General features: G+C 38.5%; 1 protein-coding gene across 3 annotated transcripts in view; it reads left to right on the top strand.

Annotated features, from left to right (window-relative positions):
* The window catches only part of LOC135075129 (protein alan shepard), a 93,102-nt gene that overhangs the window by 53,003 nt on the left and 18,614 nt on the right, over window positions 1–21,485 (top strand). For all 3 annotated transcript variants that reach the window (XM_063969476.1, XM_063969477.1, XM_063969475.1), the window contains exon 2: window positions 7,356–7,589. In XM_063969476.1, the coding sequence (XP_063825546.1) occupies window positions 7,455–7,589 (135 nt within the window). In that variant the 5' untranslated portion in view covers window positions 7,356–7,454. The remainder of the gene's footprint in view (window positions 1–7,355; window positions 7,590–21,485) is intronic.

Here is a 21,485-nt window from a genome sequence, read left to right as displayed (position 1 = left end):
TAAAGAATTTATCGTTCATAAAAGTAAAGTAAACAAACTGACTAACAGCTATTGGCCGGTGAATCAGCGCCCTAGCACATGCGGAGCGACGCGTGCGCTTCGCATCCATATAAACTAATAATAAATGTGTAATCAACTACGAATAGGACACAAGTGTTCATCATATCAATACTGAATCTACAGTCGAGGGAGAATAACTTATCAGTACGACTTTTAGATATTGAAATGGGTTATTCATTACTAAAAGTGTACCTAGATATTGAAATATTTCTAAACTTTACTGGCATCGTCTCTCAAAGCTTTGAAAGTATCTTCCTCACTCGCTTCCACAGGCAATAACGTGATGAAATTGAATAAGTATGGCTTTCTTGGAAGATAAAAAGTTTTAATTACATTTCATTCATTGCAATGATTGACTTGATTAAAATGTTGAGCATCTGGTACGTCTATGTAGCCGACATTTCATTATAGGCAATGTCACTCGTAAGGTATCATTCTATTAGATGGCATTTGAATATTATAGTCCGATAAGTTGATTAAAAAGTCTTTCAATGTTCCACTACTTTTAATGTAAACATGAAACCACTAATGTTCGTCCAAGGCCCATAACGTAAATAACATCTGTTAACAAAAAAAATCTGCACGCAAACATCTGCGTGGAGAGTGACTAACGTTTGAAGAATGACCCATAGATCATTGGTCAGTTCGTAACAAAGACTTCGTACTGCGTTCTCGATTGTGTTGTTTACGGGCGCAGTGCTGCCTGATTATGACACACGGACCTCTACATGTAATAAAGCTTCATAAAACTACACTAGTGTTACGCGTTTTCAATCCACGTCAACAGTGTTGGAAGATTTCGATCTAGTATCGAAATGACCGCTTGCATTTCAATTAGGTAGACTGCTGCAGACACACTCAATCATACTTGTAGGTATACTTAGCGAACAAAAGACTTCCACGTGAGTTTTTCGCAAGACATATTTTTGTACTCTTTGTGTGTGTTATTTATGTACATTGTTTCACAAAGAATGAAATGCAGATATGATGCACATGTTCCGCTCCGTAGAGCTTCTCTTCGATCCGTAGAAATTGCATCTTTGGAACGAAGATACCTAATATGTATCTTCATTCTGAAATGAAACATAAAATGCATACAAAGAATCTTTATGACCCCAAGCAAAGGCGTAACATTCATATTTGGGCGGTCGTCAGCGCCGTTCTTGCCATAGTTTGGCGACACCATTACGGCATTCTGTACACGGGCGCGCTATAAATCTCCCTGCGGCGCCGCAATGTACTCTGCATGTGGGGAAATGCGCTTCCCGGCCGCTACAACGACGACAATTATTACTCCAGCCAGTCTAGCCCCGACGAGATTGGAAACTTTACCCACCTAGTTAGCTTCTATCTACAAACTTGCCGCATAACACTGAAACAGATAAGCATTTTATTTTCCACATAACTCTGAAAGTCATGGCTTTATTATGGCCATGTTGATATCGTAAAACGTATCTAAAACGACACAACACTCCTAAGTCGTATAAATCTGCTCAGGTCAATAACACGTTTCTGATACACCGCTCGGATGCGAGCATCGTGAGCAGATGTCATATTACTGTTCACAAGGGATCGGCAGGTCGCTTCTTTCTAAGCAGTTTCCGACCAGTTTGATAACGGCAGTAAAACCAATAATGTTGACATCTAAATGATAATTGGGAAGCAATAAAACGTCTTGTCTGGATGGTCGCGGCCGCCGCGCCTGTGTGCAAATGAACCGCGTACGTCGAAGGACGCGGCCGCATTCCGCGCGCACCACCACATCCGAGATGGCACAAATACCGACGCGCGCGCCTCTGTGTGCGCACCACCAACATTAATGCCAAAGTACATAAGCCACTTTTGCTGGGGCGTTAGTGCACCGCTATTGTGGAATTCCTTATTACCATGCAACACGTTGTGATCGCAAAATGTTAAGAGTGGCCGTGCGGTCGGCTGCATAATGACTAACTGTCCTACTCCCGCCGCGATTTTGATTGGAATTCGGATTGCGGGTCGGCGTCAGTTGTTACAGCCGAACATGAAAACGGGAGATAGAGACAGCGGAATATCTCCGGTGCGGAAACTGTTTAATCACGCGGCGTGTAGTAGGCGCTAATCTCGCGGGCGGCTACCACCGGAGCGAATCGCATACAAATGTGCCGCCAGCGAGCAAAAACTGCTGAATAATATCCCTCGGTGTTGCAGCGCTCGTACGAGTGTTGTATACCACGTAATGATGCAGTCACCGCACCCAGCGTTTTACAACCTCATCGTATGCGTTTGAAAAGCGCACTGCTTTGAGAAATACTTTTTGTTGCCCCTGCGTTGTGTTACACACGACAGACGGATACGTCTCGTATCACGTTACTGGCATGTGCCAACTGCGTCACTAGTACCGCTAAGTATCGAATGATATCATACTAAGGACACAAAGGCAGTACAATTGTTATTATTAAGCTGTTCGAAAAAGGATTCAGCCAACGTAGGTATCTACCAATGCATTTTCCAAGACATTACTACAAATAAAAGTAAAAAGTCTTTGTATTCAGTACTTAAAATTATCATCGCACAAAAGAGGGAGGTAAGTCTACTCACAAAAGTCTTATTTACTACCAAGATCGTATCTGAACATTTCTGCGAAAACTAGTATTAATAAAATTACAAAGCAAAGCACCTTTTCTTGTGATGTAGCAAATTACATATTCGCCTTGCATGGTTGCAAAGAAACATGACATTACAAATTTTTATCATTCATTCACCCAGCTATTATCTGTATGCATGGAATGTTCTATAAATATCTACTATGAATAATAACTATTTATTATAAAGTATATTAATGCCGTTTAGTTCATGCCGCCAATCGGCGCTACATAAATCATCGGTTCTATTTTAACTAATGAATGCTTATTACATTAATACTTTAATCATCAGGCAATTTTTCAATTGCGAAGTGAGTAATAAGTTGTTTACTTGCAGATTTCCGTTCTACGAAGTTTCAGACGTGTTATTATGAGTAATGTCTAGACGCCTTGTTTACTTTTTCTGTTATTATATTTCATTGAACTTTGCTTTGAATACCGACAAAGGACTTTTCTTGGCGAAAATCTGCATAATCTACTTGATCATAATAATCTTATAATTCATTAATAACATTGCTCCAACGTTATTTATAAGTTACTAACTCTACATTAATAAAATTAAACCCACCAATGTCCATAACGCAAAATTATGTAATGAACATTGTATTTAATGGCTTCAATCAAACCGTATTTGGCCGTAACATATTTCCAATTGATTTGAATGATGGCGATTAACTGATGACGTCGAAATAATTGAAATCATTGGCAGTTAACATTCAGCTGGTAGGTATTTGGAATCCTGGCTTCGGCTATGACAAGCTGGTCGTTATCGGTCTGCGATTGGACTTGGAATGCAGCTGACTAATTGAAATGTCTGAGGTAGCTTCTAATTTTGCAGGCACCGAGTGGTTAACCAAAATATATATTCGATTGTTTCGATTATGGTGTTATTAAATGCAGCACTATTGTGATTGTCACCAAGTATATGACGTATTTATGAGCGATTTCAGGTTGTCATAATAATTTTGTGAAATGCAGCATCATTTCAGAGTTTCCGACCAGGCATTGTTCTTGTTTCCGAGATCTAATTCAACAATACGTGTTGCTTTTACGTTTATTGATTGAATTATTGGAACTGAATTTATGAAAACTACGTAGCTCACATGACATTTAAATTCGGGCGTGTTGTAGCAATAAAATTTCAGTATTTGGCATTATACAATTTAATAATAGCGTGTACTTAGCCAGAACAAAACGTTGGCGTGGGTATTTTGTGACGTTAACTTAAAACGAAAAGGTTAAACGCAAACGCTTAAGGTTAAATATATAGCCAGTTTATAAATGATGGCAGCTACTATTCGCATGAGATGAAGCCAAGCACACGTGTATAAAATACGTGCCCACTCGGTGCACCCACTAAATCTTAACTTTATTCGAGCTCACTTGTTCGCACTATGAGAGCAGCGATGCCTCGGGGACGCTTTATTGCCTCTTATTGGGTAGCCTTTAAAATGTTAACATCAACTCCTATACGATTGTGAGCCTCAAAAGCCAACGAAGAGGAGAACAGTGAAGCCTCAAACACCAGACTTTCCTTTTAAATAAAAGCGAAACACAATATAAGACATAAAACGAAATAAGACACTTTGGCTTGTTACGAATCGAGTTTGATTCGAGTCGTATCGAATTTACGTCCATCGAAGTTTGAATGGACAATAACTTTGTTAGTTCGAGGCGAGTGGTTCTTCCGCGGAATCATATTACAACCAGAAGTAACAACCCATCGTAACTGCAGCTCCAACTTATATCGAACTTCTATCGAATCAAAGCTCAAATGTTTTTCTTTAACAAGCTTTAATCCACTAAAATCGTTTCCAACGTTAAAGCACATCCATAGCTGCTGTAGGTATAGCAATTATTTATAACTCTACATTTAACATTTACCTATTAATTACACATAAACTAAAATTATGACTTATACAGAAACGGTAAACATGCATGTAATACTTTTTCAGGCTAGCGTGTGTGCTTTGTGCGTGAGCATGAGTTATTGTTAGCCCCATAATTTCAATAGGCAATAAAAATGAAAGTATAAGAATTAAAAGGAACGGCTTACACTTGTTGCTGCCTGCAGCGTCTTTAGCGACAATCCGGCGTTTGTACAAGCGTGATTACCAATTAAAGTCTCTAGTGCCTTTTCCAGCTGCGTTTAATTTCAGTGGGTTTAGGGTTAGCGTGGGGTGGGGGGAGGGGAGGCGGCGACGCGCCGGCCGCCGTCGCGACGCCTCTGATCCCACTCAACATAAAACTAAATCTCCAACAAGAGAACGCGATAGCTCTCGCCAGCAGACGAAGTGAAGACGACCGCTCTGCCTCTGTTATTCGGTTTAACACTTCAAGTGGCGCTTACCTCGTTTGAACTTTTAAATTCAGTCTAGTAACTTCAGCTTTTATCTGAGAGCTCCACACTATCCACTAGATAAATTGTGACCGTTTTATAAATGCCTGCAGTTAATGTCCTGTAAAACAATGATATCGGCGTCGTAAATAACCGCGCTTGTGGTAAGTGGCTCAAGGCGGCCGTACACCGCGGTCATTAGGAATCTATATTTTACCCTAATTCCTCGCGCGGCACTCCCACGCACACTAAGCGGATTGCCGGCTTATCGCCTTACGGCCATACTCACCTATTTCTCACAATGGCAAAAAATAAATAGTCATAAAAGAATAAAGACGCTACTTACCGAGAAAAAACGACAACAAAGCCGGGTCCCTGCAGCTTTCCTACACGGTTTTTCGAATTCCGTGACTCAAATAATTAAGTCCGAAGACGGGGATCGCCGGGTGAAATTATACATTGTTATTGCCACTATAAATCTCATTTTCGGTGAACACACCCGCTTGGAATAACAATTAGGTATATACCAACCAACACTAGAGAAATTTCATATTTTATCTTAGTTTATTTTTTCATTTTTACTTCGATGAAACAGGACGTCGCAGCAGGTATTCTTTGATTTAGCGCTGTATGTACTTTATTTCTTCGAGTGTGTGCAAAAATAATAAAATCAATTTCGTCTAATGAATTGCGTCAGTCTGTTTAATGTTCTCAGTGTGTTCACAAGTGTATGATATATTATTCCGTAAAGATGTCGTGATTACATAGAGCTATGTATAAATAAATGTAAGACCGGCTAGACGCTTGCGAAAGTATACCGATACGCGTCGTCACGGTGCTAAGCGCACAAGATGCCAATCTGCTGTAGTCATATGTCTACGTCGGTACAGTGTCGTGATCAAACGAACTATTGCATCCTTGGATCAGATGCGCCTTTGTTGTTCTTGGAAACTGCAAGGAAAATTGCAGCCCACGACGATAGTTCGTTACTTGTGGCAAATTACTCATGATGCGACGCTTTGTAATGATGGTGATAACATTGTTGATTACATTGATGCTATGACACTGATGCACATATCAACCGTTTATTTAAGATGATACATGTGTAATACTGATGTGATCATTATTAATCAGATTGTTCTTTACTTCCTTATAGTAAAGTCGTTTAGCTAAGGATAATTAACTACATAATAGGATAATGAAACTGATGGATGTGTAGTAAATGCTCGTAGCATAATAAAATTCATGTTTCTATGCGCAGTCCCTTTGCAGATTTCACATAACAATAAAAGTGGAGTTATTTAACATCACATTGCGGTGATATTGTATGCATTTACGAACTATTATTTCCATACATATAGGCGATGTCATTGAAATAAACGAGCACTCAAGCGAAAGATACTGACTCGCAACCCGCTAGCGATGTTAGTCATTTTTCTCTCTCTTGCATTCAAGCTCTACAGTTTTCACATTTTAGTGATTTGGCAGCATTTTCTTTAGCTTTCTTCATAATATTTATGTACTCGTAGATGTGTTGCATTTATCTAAACCCTAAATTCCAATGGTGAAACGCAACAGCATTGTTGTTACGTACGTACGGGCCTCATTTCAATCGTGTTCTTTTTACATTTTTACCGCGTAATGTTTGCAGTACTCGTGTTAGTGTAGCCTTCAACTGGTAAGGTGTAATCGTGCCCCTTATCTCTTCTCTCTCGAGTTAATTAGCGCCTTATTTAAGTAGAAATAGATGTTCTAGCTAGGATATAACATGCGGGAATCATGTCTTTTTGAAGAGTGTCTGGTAGCATTCTTATATCGTCGATTGCGTCGATCGATCATTAGATATTATGAGTCATTGACGCTGGCTAGGTATATGATTATGCTATGACCGTCTAGGAGTCTAGACTAAAAGATAATCACAGCAATATTCTTATTTCATTAACATAATTCAGTAGCAATTTATCCTTAAAATATTACCTTTATATGAAAATCGTGGACTAAAACCCACATAACCTACATTTTACACTAAACCTAAGTACGAGTACCTACATTATACGAATTTTTCAGGAGGCAATTGAAAAAAGCTCTTATGAAAATGTTTACAGTATTTCAGTAGAGAGCACTAATTGTACTTTACACTTATAAAAATGCATGCACTGCATCTTGGTGCATTAAGCTCTTCTTCTCCATAGGCTACGGATTCATTTCCCAATCCAGGAGGAAGTGTAATCCTAACAAATGCAACAACCGTAAACCTATTAGGTACAGTTGATTCATTCGTAAGTCACCAAACAATAGACTTCCTTCAGAAGCTAACTCCCGAATTCCTATTACAGAGTAGCGGCGGCTGTCGTTCCGCGAGCGGCGCAGGCCTGGGCGCGGTGACGGTCGCGGGCGCGAGCGCGGGCGCGGGCGCGGGCGCGTGCGCGGCGCGCATGGCGAGCGCGGGCGCGCAGTACCGCGGCGGCGGCCAGCAGTGGGCCGCCACGTACGCGCCGCAGCCCTGCCGGTATCCGCCGCCGCAGCCGCAGCCGTACGCGGCGGCGCCGAGCCCTTACACGCCGCACCAGGTATGACACACTTTGAAACCATTATCATCACCACACTAGCGGCCACCCGCGACTTCGTACGCGTGGATCCCGTTTTACCCCCTTAGGGGTGGAGTTTCGTAAAATCCTTTCTTAGCGGATGCCTACGTCATAACATCTACCTGCATGTCAAATTTCAGCCTGATCCGTCCAGTGGTTTGGGATGTGCGTTGATAGATCACTGTGTCAGTCAGTCACCTTTGAATTATAATATATTTAGATTACGTCATTTACTCTCAGTGCCTCCTGCCTACAATGGTAGGAACACGAACCTCTTCAATTTCCCAGAGGCAAATAGTTTTACCAATAGTGCGTCAATCCCACGATTGTTGCTAAGTAATACCTACCTATCCACGGGATAATCTGTGCTAGAATCGTATCATAAGTAAACGCCTTTCCTTATAATCAGATAAGCGATAATAAAAAAGATTGGGACGTAACCATATTCAGTTTTCATAATACACTCGGTAAAAGCATAAATGGTAAAAGGTATTAACGAGTGAAGTCTTTTAATTTGTCGATATTAAAAGCTCGCAAAATGACTTGAAATTCATATACAGTATTGATTGAACGATAACGGATATAATTATCACTATCATAAGTGTCATGGGCGAGATTCAATATCTATCACATAAAATGAACGTTCAATCGCTGGCGGCGTCTCCCACATATCCTAATAAGGTCCGTTTACGATCCGCTTTACGAGCGCAGGAGCGTTAGCACCGCTGTTAGTCGAACCGCGTCCACTTCCTTCGGTATAGTAAAGCGAGCGCTTACCCAAAAGCGAAAGGTCGTTTCCTACCTACTTTAACCAAGATTCCTCAAAGCAATATAATTTTGTAGCTGTTTTGACCATAACTCTTCAATAAACTTCAGAGCGTAGAGCAGCATTAAACTAGGAAACAATTCGCAAAGGAGTTTCGGAACAAAACAAATATCAGAACATTCACAACACATTTCCAGGTATTAATAAATTTGCAAGAATTTAATATAGGCGTGCAGGTGGCTCTAGCTGCGAACTTATGAAATGAAATACAACTCTGTTAAGTCTGCATACTGTAACAAAACGCCACTTACTGCTACGGGCCTTATTCCCTCATTTGGAATACAAAGGTTCTGTTTACGTTTTTTGTGCAGCTTTTTGTTGACTGTCGTGAAGAAAAAGGTTATAATAACTGGCTCCGATTTATCCATAGACGGTTTTCAAGTCTTAAAACCAACAGTCCGGGTATTTCTGTGGATACGATTGTTTGTGTTTTTTTCGCTTGTTTTTGTGACGCCCGTGTCGTCAAAGTGCGTCAAACGGATTAAGATGCTTTTATTGAGTAAAAGCTTTTGTTCGCGTCTGTGGGCGCGTGTAATTCGGGCACCCGAGTTATTTTATTATATCCTGTAATTTTTACTTTTTGTGTTGTGAAGATGTAATCATTTATTCGGCATTCAACCAACCTGTGTAGCAGAATGGTATAAATAATTGAATCGCATAAAAAGAAAAGTTTTATTTTAATGTTATGATCGTTATCACTAAGTAATATTGTGTTACTTTTGAAATTATTTTACAATGCAAAAGGAAGTCATGTTTTTATGCTAATGAGTTACATTTTTTTCATATTACGAAAATCATAGCAAACCATCTGAAACTCCCTCATTAGCTAGAATGGCATCTAGTTCACGAGTAAACGAATCTCTTAATCGCGTGAGCAAATAATGAACGGGTTTATTTTAAAGACTGCTCTCAAAAGCAGTAATATAGCTTTATTAGCGTCACACTGCTAGCAGCGTAGTAGGTATTTAATAAGCTATATTAATATAGTGTCAACCAGGCGCATTCCCGGCCGGATAATTATTAACCGCGGAGGCTCGTTGACAGCACTCCATCAATTTCGGCCGGCGTCTCCTCGTTATGCAGCACAGAAACAATATTATATGATTAATGCTCTCCTCAAACACTTACACCACTAAATCATGATTTGCATAAAACTAGTTAATACGCAAGTTTATTTAGCGAACCGATTTGGAACTCTCGCCCTCTTGTCGCCGCCGTTTGACACATCATCATGATGCGAACACAAAGCTGTAAACTTTGGGCGTTTTCAATTAAGTGTGTACGCGAGGAATGTCGAGCGAAGTGATATGGGTTCCCCTTCTTTTAAATTAAATTGAATATTGAATTTATTTCCTCAGAACATACCTACTTATAACTAAAATCGCTGAAGATTTACGCGGAAAACTAAAAATAAATCAAGACAATTGATTGAAACGGCATTGCCTCAGACCACAAAGAATTCTCTAAAGAAAAACATTCAAATAGAGGATTTCATTTTCAACACTGATAAATGGAAAACACGGTCCCTTTGAGTTTTTCTCTATATTTCCACCTCGGTCAGATCTAACAATCCGTAACTCGGAGAACAAAAAGTAAGAAAGATGGAAGGAAGCAAATCGCATAAACGGAATTCTTTTTCAAACGTTGCCCGATCTAAAAAAAAACTGTTCAGCACTGTCGGAGCGACCATGAGATAAATCCTGAAGGAGACGCGCCTTAATAAAACACGTACGACGCGTAGAGCTACATTTTATTTCAAAAAGCGATAAGGGCGCGAGAAATTCCTTTTACGAGATTCCTCCGGGCGGGGTGCAGCGAACACTGAACACGCTTTGTGCGACAGCTGGCTGTGTTCGCGATTACTGCTAAACTGCTATGTTATTCAGGCGAAATGTTTGCTCTAACATTTTCCATGTTAACCGTAACAACATCGCGGAGCTTTATTGCGAATTAAAATTAATCCTCTTTGGTGTATTATTAGAGTGAGTTTGAAGCTCATGTTTCGGTTATTACGAGCGCTTGCACAGGAACTTAACGAAATTAAGAACGATAAGTAATAAATTATTAGACACTAGAGGCTGTGGCCTAATTTTATGATAGACCGCGTTAAATATTACAGCCGGACACGTAAGCGAAATTATATGGGCACTAGGCACACATAATAACTATTAATTGATTAAACAATGACATAACCGTACCGCAATAATGTTGAAATAAATGATAATGAGCATCTGGCGGTACGCTTGACAAATGTAACAACAATTTTGTGATAAGCATCCAAATATTTGATTCCTATATCAATTACCAATGGACTGGGTAACGATTGTTTAAAAATAAAGTTTCCAATCATAGAGCAAATAAGACTGATGTTCGTCTTTCCAGTTGACGGCACACGTTTGTTTTATACATCCTTTTATTGGTTCAATAAATTTCTATCGGCGTTCAATAGAGGCAGGAAGGTCAGGAATCGGCGTGACGTTTATGAGTTGGCACCATTACGTCAATCCACGTCGAGGCTTGAAACACAGTCACAGACTATGGAAAAACTCTAACTTTAAGGCCTGTTATTTACTTTTTGCTGCCTAACAATGGACAGTCTTGCTTTAGGAAACAGATGGTATCTAATATCGTGGTCTGTAATTTTTAGTCATCAAAGTAAAACAATGTGTTTTTAAAACTGATGATCGTAACTTGTTTAATTACTTATTTGTTCATTGTATTGCTACAACAGTTTTAGTCTACGTTTATTTTGAAAACTTACAGCCACATTATAAACAAACAAGGTCATTTATATCTTTCCATATACCTAAATTAAAGTTGTTGTTTTGTGCTTTATCACAAAATCTTAAGTTGTTTTTCCAGCTCTACCACTCCCCGAATATAGTAATTCCCGATTAATCAGCATCAATTTATTACTATCGGTTTCCGTACAATTACATTTAGTCGTTCAATGGCTCTTGAGTATCCATACACTATCCGGTTTCTAAAAGCATTGACTGTTCGAGGTCCGACATTACGCTTTATTGGCGATTGCCAGACGTTGCCAAGTGCGCCCTAAAATAAAGGAGCCAGACCCAGAAGAAATAATGGCAAAGCACAGAAGGGTCATTTCTCGAATCCGAGCAAAAATTACAACTACGAGTAGCCAATTTTATGTTTGTTGTTCTTAAAGATATTGACATGTCAATGATCTTATAAATACTTACACGTTACAGGAAAATAAGCATATAAATGACTGTTGTTAATCAAATGTGCGTGGGTTTTCTAGTTCCTTTTATCTGCTCTGTCTGAATACGAGAAGTAAGATTTGCTTTCTTTATTTATATACATATAGCTGACCCGGCGAACTTCGTACCGCCTATATTCATCAGAAATAATGTAAGATTATAATGGTGAAAGAATTTTTCGAATTGTTCCAGTAGTTTCAGAGAATATTCATTGCAAACAAACAATCACATCTCTTATCAATTCCTTGTAGTAACAACCATTTTTATGCACCGCCTCTTTCTGAGCAATGATTGACTGGTAGAGTTTCCTATTGGCATTAAGTCCGCCGTTTGTACAATTTTTCGTGCAAAAAAGAACAAATAAATAAATACTTGTACCCCAGCCGGCGGGCAGCAAGACATATTTTATGCCTAACTCCACAACACCGGGCCTGCTAGTAGCCCAATAACGTTTGGCCTGCTCTGCTTCACTCAGCCCGACGAACCGTTTTTTCGTATATTTACCGAATGTGTTTCAGTATTACACCCGCCGTTTGACCGTGATTTTGTACTCGCATACGCTTGTTCACGTTTAGAGGTGGAATTCCTTTACATAATGTTATACGAACTAGATTATGAATAAACATTGTCATATATACAAGAATGATGAATCTCAAATCACCTAATGCTGATCCCTAGCAATTATAAATTTTTACTAGAGGCTTTTTTCATGAATCCAGTTATTTTACCATTCTGTCTTCAAAGTTATATAAAACTGTAAATGTAGTTGCAGTATGCAAATAAATAATTAAATAAACCTTGAATATTTTACACTGGGCAATAAAATGAGCAAAGCTTTTTGTAAATACGTAATGCTCTACATCGAAACTTTGTAACAATTAATATCTAATTTATACAACAAAGATCTATTGTTTCGATAGCTTTTGTTTAAAATTAGTCATGTTATGGCCATTATTATGATTGTAAGGATTATCCTGCGGTTGTTTATTTACTCTGATCATGCGCACGCGTCTCTGCTCAAACACTTGCTACAAAATCTTCCATAAACAAACAAGTATGTTTTATTTCCACTTTAATAGACGTTTAATATATTTAAACGAAACAGCTTTAAAATAAACCCAGTAATTTTTATTTTACGTCACAAGATGCAATAAAAATCAACATCTTATAAAATATAATTTTAATCAGCATTTAAGAATTACATTACAGTTGTTACATTTCACCTATTTTTAGAATGTTTAACCAACCAACAACAAAGATTACTGTAATAAAAAACTCTAGACCAGTCATGAATATAATTGTTACGCCCCAAATTGTATAACAGATAAAAATATACATTTTGATGGGCGTTTTTAAGTTTGTTTCACTTTTTCACCGTATGATTGGGTCTCGCAGTCCCCGGCCCGTAGCACTAACATATATCTATGACCGGCTGATTAATGACCGAAATATGTCAGCTGTCAGGGCTGTCACAACTCTGCAGCTTGTTAGATTCATCGCGCCCTCTCCGGAAAGTGGCGGCCCTAAATAGAGGTTACTTTTTTGGTGAAGGGACCAAACGTTTTTTATCGCGACGAACGAAATAAGTGCCCTTCTCTAATTCACTAGCGTGTTGTGGCTAAAACGGACTAATCCGTGCCCCTCGCGACTGAAAAAATGCTTTTAACGTTCTTACAACTCGTAATGCGAGGTCCGGTGAAAGCTCGCGCGGAGGAATAATGCGGTAGTTATATTCATTCGCCCATTTCTTCCTCCGCCCATTAGAACGCCTAGGCGGTACGCACTTAACCTTCCTGGGCTCATTTTCACACACTCGCTATACGCTCAAAGATTATGTTGATATATTTAAATGAATGCGGTGCGAGGAAAAAATTTTGTATATGAAATTACCACATTTATTTTGGGAGCTTTCGCTTTGCCCGTATTATTTATGTTTAAGAGATCCTTTTTCAATGTCAAGCGGAGTAATGCGGGCGTTTATTTTTTATACGAGCATCCCGATTATGCAGATGACCATGAATAATCATAGATCGGGCATTGTTAAGAGTTCGAAGTGTTCGTATAAGCGTGATCACCTCGGGCTTGTTGATTTAGTTATCATAATAGATACTGCAGACCGTAGCCGGCACGTCCCACATGTTCGTGCGACCCTCCCGTAAGTTGGGGTGAAAGTATAAATAAACAAGGCTTGCTGATATCTGTCATCCGAGGAATTAGATTTATTTCGGCTCTAGCGGAAGGTGAAGGACCCTGCCGCAGTGGGGCTGCGGAAATATGCCTCAGTAATGCTTTGTGAGTGTTTCACGCTGCGCTTATTGCTCGCATCATGGCATCCGACGACTAATACTCAACGCATGCTCTGACGACACATTATAATCTAATCATAATAAATACACACGCTATTTTATTCGAGTTAACACAACAAATGACTGGGCAAATGCATGGTTACCCCATCCAACAAAAAGACACATTCTCGGTTCCTTGGTTTCGTCTCTACAAAAATAAACAGTTTTCACAAATTCTTTCACTAAGAACATTTGCTAACCGCATTACTTTCAGATCATTGCGATATCAAATAACACTTGTCCGCGTGTAGAAGAACAATTTTGTCCCCTGAAACTTGTCCAATATTGTGAACTGTCGGGTCGGGTCAGATCGCGCAGAAAAAGGGCTTTTTTCTAAGTAAGGGTGGGTATTTTTTTGTTGAATTATGTTAATGTCCGAGTGACGCGGGGTAGGGCAGCTACCGATATTTAAATTCGCCCGAACACTGCTGAACGATTTTTTGCGCGGCTCTTGACCCTGCCTATTTTTATAGAAAAATATAAACCGGAACTGTTTTGTGTTGAATTATACATAGGTATCTCCAGCCGTATTGATAAATAAATGGAGGTACTATTAGTATTCAGCAATTCGTCAGATGCAAATGTAGGCAGGTAACTTTTCAAGATAATAGAAGCAAAAACAGAACAGTTTGTATAGTATTTTAAAACTTTGATAAATTATTCAGACATGACAACACAAAATGTACGATAAAGTACAGCGAAAATAATCACGGCCTCGTATAATTTAGATGTGTCAACATTAATTATGTATGTATGTGAGTCAGGACATTACACTAGAATATTGAAACAAAACATTGTCCTTTAAAAAGGACCGTGCGATGCATACAGAAAATTAGGTGCTAGGCCAACTAAAATAGGTACAGTGTCTTATAATTTGTACCCAACTGCTTACTCGAAATAAAACTAAAGTACGCCTCATTCATTGAACCGTGAAAGAAATATTGTAAGGGACCAGGATTTACAGCAACAATTAGCAATCAACGGGAATAATAGAAAACTGAATGCGACCGGTAATTAATTTTGCCCGTCCATCAGGCAGGCCCACTCCGGAATTCTACCCAATTATCTTGTATCAATCAAATTAATTCCCTTGTACTCTTATTATCTTTCGAAAAGTGCTTCGACGTCTTTACTTATCTTTTACGTAAACTTATTTAATAATATTCGAGATGTCTTCAATGAGTCGAACAATTATGATTGAGAGGATAAAAATGTCTCTACCTATTTACTTCGGAATTGAAGCTCTATTTATAACTTTTCTTGTTCTATAAATAAATCTAGTTACTTTGTAATTGTTTCTAACTAAAGTATTAAATTAGTAATTTATTTTATTTTTTATGAAACGTATTTTAATAGGTACGTTTCGCTTATATTATTTTTGATAAAATAGTTTCACATTCGTACCTAAGGTTATTCGAATAAAACATCTGGCCTAAAATATTTTTATACAAGTTTTTCACGGCACGTGCACGCGATAGCAGCCTGCTGAGTCACTCTACATCACAGGAAGAGATCGATTGACGTTCCGTGATTTGTAATAGTAAATGTAATAATAAATATAACGCTTAAGTAGGTACATAATAAAGCTAAACAAAACGTTGCCAGGCCTGCTCGATTAATCTAAACAAACACAAATAACAACCATACTGTCGCTAGTGGATGTTGAATTAATTCATCGATTCTGATTGAAACGACGATAAAACAAATGGAGAGCTCAATTTAAATAGATTGAATGGGATTTATGTTTCATTTCGTGAGCTTCCCCAGGACAGCTGGACCGATGTGAAAATCATTATACCTATGCGGGTGCTCTAAAATTGGAAGCGGAATTGCATCGTTTATTAACTCAAACTTTCGAGCTAGTTTACACCAATTTCGTTCGTAATTAACGTACGCGTCGGACGTGAATGCATGCATTGCAATAGAATACTTTCGGAGTGTGTGTGTAAAATGTTGCGCGATTTGGAGCTTTATTTGTGGGTAGTTAGAGTGCGTGCTGTGAGTGGCACACATGCTGGCCATGTGACGTCGGACGCGGCACGCACGCGCCGCGCTATCGAGCTGGGACCAACTGTTGAGTGCTGCGCCCACCCTCCTCGCCATGCTGTCGGCTGCCCCCCCTGTCTCCCACTCCCCCTACCTCCCCCACACGGCTCTTTTACGCTCGTGACGTCATGCCCGGCCGTCACACGTTCGGATGTGTGCGCCGATATTATCGTATCATTTGAATGTTGATAAACTCAGAAATTGCTTTCAAATAATCCTTCGCTTTCATTTTCAATATTAACTGTTGGTTTTGTTTCAAGTACATGTTGACATTTGCCTGATTGAAATGTCAATTAAAATTAATTTCCCCTAAACATTTTCAGAGCTGCTCAAATGTTTGACATAGATTTGCGCATTTTCCACTTAACGGAGTGACTTTGTGAAATATCTGTATTTCAACAGAATATTCCTTGCGTATAATTTAATTAAATCTTGAGACACATCGAAATAAAATGCAGAAATAATTATCCTTCACTTCTCTTATGTAGAGCTTGCAGAGTCAACATTACTTTAGGTTTCGTTTTTTATAAGAGCGCTTCCTTTTGACAACTTAATTAATAAGAATGAAAAAACAAAAACTTTCGCTCACTTTCAAAAGCAGGAGTAGTCATTTGGAGGTATTCATGACAACTCGCAGCGTGGAGCGTAAAATTAAAAATTAACTGAGGGAAGATTTTAAAACGCTATTAATTTCCGAGATTCGCGCTACGTAAACGATAATGAAAGCCCTCGACGCAGTCTAAGAGCCCTCGTCTGGGCCAGGCGCCCCTCGCTGTCCACCTATACCTATGGCCCTCCAGCCAGGGCTGCCACCTCAACGTTCAAAGCAAATTGAAATGGAAATCACATTCAGAACACGTGTGAAACGAGTTAAATTTCATTTGGGCTTCACGAACTCCAGTTGTTAATGAATATGCTGTCCTTTCGGTTAATCATTGCTGTATGTATAGCATTAACACTCGGAGAGTGATGTTTTGAAAAAAAACCTAGGATAATCAAGTATTTTGGGTTCGATACTACCTACTAAGACATAAAACTAGTTTTTTTGACAGATAGAGTCATCTGATACACGACTCTATAATCTAACTAATTCCATTTCAAATTCTTCAATTAAATGTTTGCGCAATAAAGTATTACCTACCTATCATGTAAAAAATACTTGCTCAGATCTAAATAATATTGTACGCCCTAAAGGCAGAACATGGTAATTCATATGTTTTTTTCTTAATACCATAACTTGTGTTCCACAATAAATATTTATGATTGTGATTATGAAAACAATATTATGCAGCACACGCACTATAAGGCATGGCGTCCTTTTCGTCCTTTCTCGCTCATGGAAAAATTAGTTCGATGCCTTATTTTCCGCACGCGCACACAGTTTAGGGTATTTACAGTGTCATAAGAATGACAAAGAAGGAAAAGGTTACCGAAATACTGTTCTAGCTAAGTAGAATACAAAAATTGCAATAAATTAAATACATTTTTTCGTTTCTGACGTGTCTAATTCAATTGTAATTGACTTTTATTGCTCTCGGTGATGCATAAAATTAAAATTTATTATAATTGATTTGAATAATCGAACTTTTATTAAATTGCATTACATTTTAAGATTGATTTGAATAATAAAACTTTTAAAGTTATCGACTAATCACAAAATGGGACTCATTGTAAAATTATCGTCAAATTGCAAAATGCGACACTTTGTAAATTAAAAAATCATCTTTTAATCGTCATTCTAGTTTATATTTGATAAATAAATCGTGATTTATTCCAAATTCATATTTGTTGTTTGTTATAAGTGATTTATTCCAAAATTAAACGTGGGTAGCCCTACATACAGACTACCTACCGTCCACTCCGGGGTGTAATTATGTAGAGCTAGGTTAGGGCACGTTAGGGTTCACATCGGTTCACGCGTGTATTGTCTGCGTGGCCTCTGCTTATCTACAGTGATAAATCAAGGGCTGTTATATTTCCACTAACAGGTCCCGTCTACTGCTTTGCGATTTAGAAAACTGGTGTTGGTAGAGTCGAAACTTGCTAAGCAAAAATAGACTTAATTTAGAGTGACAGTTACAAAAGTTATTGTATTAGTACCTACCCTCCCTCAGTCCCGATCTACAAATGATTAGTAAGTTTAAATAAACGTAGAGCTCTAAACTAATTCAAATAAACTATTGCCTTCTTAGCAATATTACCAGTTACCTGCGTAATTCTGTGGTATGATATTCTAAGTTTATCTTCTGTTAATATTTATCATCGTTTCATTTTAAAAGTAAAGAGGATTCATTATTTCGCTTAAAAGGAAGCGAGCCAGTCCTCAAAATAAAATTGGAATACTTTTTAAATTAATAAGCAGATTCGCAAAGCTTGCAAAATGTTCGCTACTCAAGATGGGCTCTAATAGGTACTCGTATACATTTAGCTATGGTGCAGGTAGGCAATTACTGAGGCACTAGTTAATGCCGCAATCTCCTTATCCTATAACTTATTAATCACAAGTAATAGGAAACACGTCATTTCCATCCAAAAAAAGCCATCAAACCACATTACTGATACAGAATCGAATAAGCAAATTATCAAGTCGATTTGACAAAATTTTCCTTGAGAAAAGCGACTTATTGAATGAGAACTCCTAAATGGGTGATAGGCGAAAAATATACGCAAAACCTTTTCCCGCATCATATTACAAGTTTCAGGCCGCGCCCGACCAATACTCCGATGCCTGCGAAATATAAGAAGATTAATTTCGAATAAATCATAACAAGTTGAGGGGAACGATATTTTTCGCTCAAATATTTCTCTGGGGCTTATCCGGTGACTTTGATGAAATAAATAAAAAAAATCGCGCTCGCAAATTCCGCGGGTAGGTGGCGAAAGTTGTGGCTGACGTCACAACTTGGGAGTTCGGAGTGATTGCAGAGGTGCCGCTGACGCGTGACACCTGTCGAACTGAGCCAGAGTGATTGGAACCTCTTCCGAGTTTCGCTATTCGCAAATGATGGCGCTTCAAGTCTTCCAGCTATTATTGGAGTGTAGCGGTAAATGGAATGGAAGTAATTAACATTCGTGGTAAATAGAATCAGTAAAATAATGTTACTACGTAACCATAAAAGTCAGCGTAATCGGACGAAAGCAATGAATCATTTCCTAAACGGACAGTCAGGTTAATTTACACCTTTAATGTACGAATATCAAAATGATTCTAATCAAATAGTTGTCCAGTCCATCTATTTCAATTTAAGTCAGTGGTTAGCTTAGTTACAACTTGCAACACTTACTTCAATCGAGTTTGGGTCGCGGTGATTAGTGGCAAAGGGCAAGTATGGCTTCGCTCTATCAATATGTTGACAAGAAACCTTGAAGTTTAGGACGTTCTCCAACTACCTATCCGTAGACAAGAAGTTAATTTGTCGCAACTCAGACTTCATTATACAGTAAGCGCATAATTTTACGTTAAACTAATAAAATGGTACTTAATTAATGTTGTCCCAGAGTGCCTTAAGGCTATGAAAAAAAAATACAAAGCGATGTCCTGATTAAAAACTCACATGACATTATCATTATAGCTGTCGTTTATGCAAAAAGCCGTCGATTAACTAAACATATTTTGGCAGTAAAGTAAGTAGACTTTGTAGGTAGCCCGAGGTTCTCTGGGCGGGTCCAGTAAAATTTATTCCACATTCCTCTCACGTGGATGGCTCGAAAGATTACATTTAACATTCACATCAGACTTCGTTAAGTACGGTTACAGTAGCCGTAATGTTTTAAAATTAACAGTTTTTTACAAAGAGCGTAAAAATTTGATTCACTCTGAAAGTGATAATAACTCTCAAAGTTTTAATTTAATGCAGTAAATTAATATTTTACTCGCAGAAGTGTAAAAAGCCTTTTGAAATGTCAATTTGCCGGCCCAAATTAAAAAGTGGAGATGGAGTGTGGATTAGTTTAGTCGCCGTCAGTGGTCGAATAAATAGATTATCCGCCGATAAATCACGCTCTCCGTCCCGAACTAACAACGGACTAAATTGTACGAGTAACAAAGTTTGTTTCGTCCGCGGGGACAGTGGGTACCTCAATTACCCATCCGAATTCCGAGCACATAATAAAGTTAAATTGAGTAAATTGCACAGGTGGCTGGCATAATGTGGACTCGTTGTCGACTTTGGCTTAATAGCAGCAATCGCATTTCGCCTTTTAACAACCACTTAAAAGTTACCTTATTAATCGCATGCAACAAAACTGTGTCAATTACACGCATTACAAATTCAAGACTGCAATTCTCCTTAGATCCTCGAACTCAAACGATAAAAATTCTTCACCATAATTTGCTAGCGGATTCGTATCATGTAAATTATAATTTATATGGACAGTTTAAAGTACCTACCGCGTAAAAATTATAGACCTAATGAACAAACAGGTGCCATAAATAAACCGAGAATCTTCGCAACTCATAATGTGAATTTTGATAGCTTCCTAACAGTGGTTTTGATAACAGCCATAAAAATGATTGTGTTCTAAAATTTTGTTGAAGAAGTTTTTGAAAAATGTGCATTATGAGAAGTTTTTGTCGCAATAAACTGTAGCAGTAGGTATTTTTTGTTAGCTATGATTGAGTGGAGAACATTTTCCATTTGCACGTCTCACTGTGGGCTGTTTAGTGCGGACTAGCACCAGCTAATTAAGTTCACTGATTTCTATGCTGGCTGCGTGCAATTTGTTAAAATAAATAGAATGGTATGAGCCGGTGTGCGGTAACGAGTGTGTTTTGTGCTGCAAACACGACGACTGCGGTGGTCTTGCAGTTAGCGCAAATTGGCCCAATTGCCGTCGTCTGCTATCCGCCGCACCAACTGGATTACGAATTGAATTTTATTTGAAAAATGCTGCGGTACCCCTGTGCACATGCATTAGAACCTCTGCACACTGGTGCCGCATACATTTTTCATTAAATCTGATTGGATATCCGAAGCTTTTGTTAGGAATCTATCAAAATAAATTGATTTATTCAGAGCTAGCTGTGTCAGCAAATTCCTGCGTAGAATTTGTGAATTAGTTTTCAAGACAGCTCTATAACTAAGTTTTCTCATCTCATTTTATGTCCAAATAAGAAATGGATATTTTGAAGTCCACTCGTTCTAGATTATCCAATACAATTACTGTAGGCCCCGACACTAGGTACGTGAGTGTTTTTCGATTCATATTTTATTACTTCAAACATTCAAATAAGGCAAGCAATAGAAAACCATTCCTAGAGAAATTGAGAGTCGATGTGTGTCATTCCTTTTACATACCTATTTATGAACAGTAGAAAATATTGTGTGTTTAAATAAACATGACATACCGTATTTAACGAAGACAAAACATTCATTGTACATAACAATGAAATATCATGACTTAATTCTAATGATGGACTCCTTCGCACAACAGA

This window comes from Ostrinia nubilalis, chromosome 10 (genome assembly GCF_963855985.1).
Source record: "Ostrinia nubilalis chromosome 10, ilOstNubi1.1, whole genome shotgun sequence".
NCBI lineage: Eukaryota > Metazoa > Arthropoda > Insecta > Lepidoptera > Crambidae > Ostrinia > Ostrinia nubilalis.
The sequence above is the reverse complement of the archived record's forward strand: the minus strand, read 5'-3'. Positions and strand labels throughout refer to the sequence as shown.